General features: G+C 27.5%; 2 protein-coding genes across 2 annotated transcripts in view, besides 2 other annotated features; one reads left to right on the top strand and one right to left on the bottom strand.

Moving 5' to 3' along the window:
• EDI_352960 (uncharacterized protein) overlaps positions 1-26 on the top strand; it is a gene marked incomplete at both ends in the record, with an annotated part of 816 nt that extends 790 nt beyond the window's left edge. Inside the window, one exon of the mRNA XM_001733452.1 lies at positions 1-26. This exon is cut by the window's left edge and continues 790 nt beyond it. Within this exon, the coding sequence (XP_001733504.1) occupies positions 1-26 (26 nt within the window).
• Positions 27-240: 214 nt separating this feature from the next.
• On the bottom strand, positions 241-1,763 carry EDI_352950 (phosphatidylinositol 3-kinase catalytic subunit gamma, putative; the record flags this gene model as incomplete). The annotated part of the gene is made up of 2 exons (XM_001740248.1): positions 241-259; positions 613-1,763. 2 exons carry the CDS (start codon positions 1,761-1,763, stop codon positions 241-243), a joined length of 1,170 nt encoding a protein of 389 aa, XP_001740300.1.
• Positions 636-657: a sequence feature (AT_rich).
• Positions 1,764-1,827: 64 nt separating the features above from the next.
• Positions 1,828-1,849: a sequence feature (AT_rich).
• The last annotated feature ends 178 nt before the right edge of the window (positions 1,850-2,027 follow it).

The following is a 2,027-nucleotide window of genomic DNA, read 5'->3' as shown; positions in this document are numbered from 1 at the left end:
TTTTTTTTTATTTATTGTTACACTGAAATAATTAAACAAACCATAGTAAATAAGTTAACTAATCCATGATAATTCTTTCGTAAAATTAAGAATGTATCACAACATAAATTCACAAATAATTTAAATCCCTCAGAATTCTTTCCTCCCATAACATATACAAATTCTTTAGTAAGAACAAATGGAGCTGTTTCTCGTTTAAATCCTTTAAACTTTTCAACATTTCCTAAAATATGACCAAAATCAATATGAACAAGATGTCCTGTTGGTGTAAGAAGAATATTATCATTATGTCTATCTCCTACACCAAGAACATAAGTAGCAACACAATATCCTGCACATGAATAAATAAAATTTTGTTGTGCATTTAAAAATTCATCATCACTTGCATTTTTATCTTTTAACCACTTATATAATGGATCTTCTTGAAAAGCAGCTGAAACATTTCCTCCATACATTTTCTTTTGAATAGCAGCAATCGTTTCAGACCGTAATACAACTTCAATCATTCCAACTGCATTACCCATTGCAAGACATTCATAACATGTTAGTCTCATATCATATCCTTCATTCTGCCACATTTGATTCATGACTTCTAAGACTTTTAATGCAAACATATCCTGACGAAGGTCATCATCTTTTTTAAATATAATATAAATTGGATCACCTTCTGGATCTTCATTCTTAAATGTTAAAAATAATGGTTTTCTCAAGGAATCTAAAACTTTACAATTTTCAGCAACTATCTTAGTAAATTTTAATGAAGATTTAAATGGAACATAAGTAATTTGAGGTAATATGATATTATTTAATTCTTTTGTTAGTTGGTTTATATCATTTTTCCATGTTTGGTTTTGTTGAGTATATAATGAAGTTAATTTTTTACATAAATCAAGTTGATTTTTAATTACTGTTCTTTGAGCACCACATACCATCAAAAAAGCTTCAAGAAGTAATGCAAACCTTCTCTGTGTTTCAGGGATATGTAATTCACTTTTGATTAACCAAAAGAATATACGACCAATTGTAGAACGTTTATTGAGTGCTCTATGAATTAAGAAGATTGCAAGATCAGACAATGGTGTTGCTTCAAATTTTAAAGACTGAATTAGTTGCATCATAATTGTTGAGAGATGTTCATCATTGCATTCAACTAAACAATTAACAGCGTATTGTCTAATAAAACTATTTGCAAATGAGAAATGAAGTAATCTTAATGCAATGATATGACTTACTTTTGGCCATTTTTGAATAAGTTGTTCAAATACCTTTACCTCTTTTGGTTTATCCCATGGAACACTTTGACATAATAAAACAATGCTACTTGGATGAAGATGAAGAGTCTCTTCATTAAGAATAAATTGTCTTCCTCTCCATATCAATTCTTTATCTTCCTTTTCTATTTCTTTTAATAAATTAGTTGTTACAATAAGAGTATTAATCTTTTTTTGTTCTTCTTCATTCAATTCACATTTTTCATTTAACTCTTTTGTAATATCAACTGTTGAATTATCAAATTGTATTGTTGGTCCAGTTGGGAGTTTAAATTGAATTTTTCCATTAAGTTGATTTAAATTACCAAATTCTGTTACAGGAATACCAATAGGAATAACAGGAGGTAACATAATAGCCTGTGAATAATTTCCAGAAATCATTAATTTACGATAATCAAATAAATAAATATCAGTCCATCCAATAATTGTTGTTGTATTATTTTCACTACTAATACTATTTGGAGACAAATCCATTCCACAACTACAAAACATATTAAATCCTTTTCCTTTAGTTGTGTATAATGGTAAACGACAATTTCTACATTCTCCTTTGTAGATATTATTTTTTTTAATTTTAACTTCTTTATCTACTTCAATAACTTTAAATACAAGCATAGCCTCTTTAGGAATATCACATATTCGACATGAATCAAAAATAATCCATTGATTTAAATTTAAATTGTTAAACTTATTTTTTTCACTAGAAAAATATTTGAAATTACTGAAGAACGTGAACTCCACATAACTCTCCACCAA

This window comes from Entamoeba dispar, genomic scaffold (assembly GCF_000209125.1).
Source record: "Entamoeba dispar SAW760 scf_1105229462817 genomic scaffold, whole genome shotgun sequence".
Classification (NCBI taxonomy): Eukaryota; Evosea; order Mastigamoebida; family Endamoebidae; genus Entamoeba; species Entamoeba dispar.
Note: the sequence above shows the minus strand (reverse complement) of the source record. Positions and strands in the feature narration are given on the sequence as shown.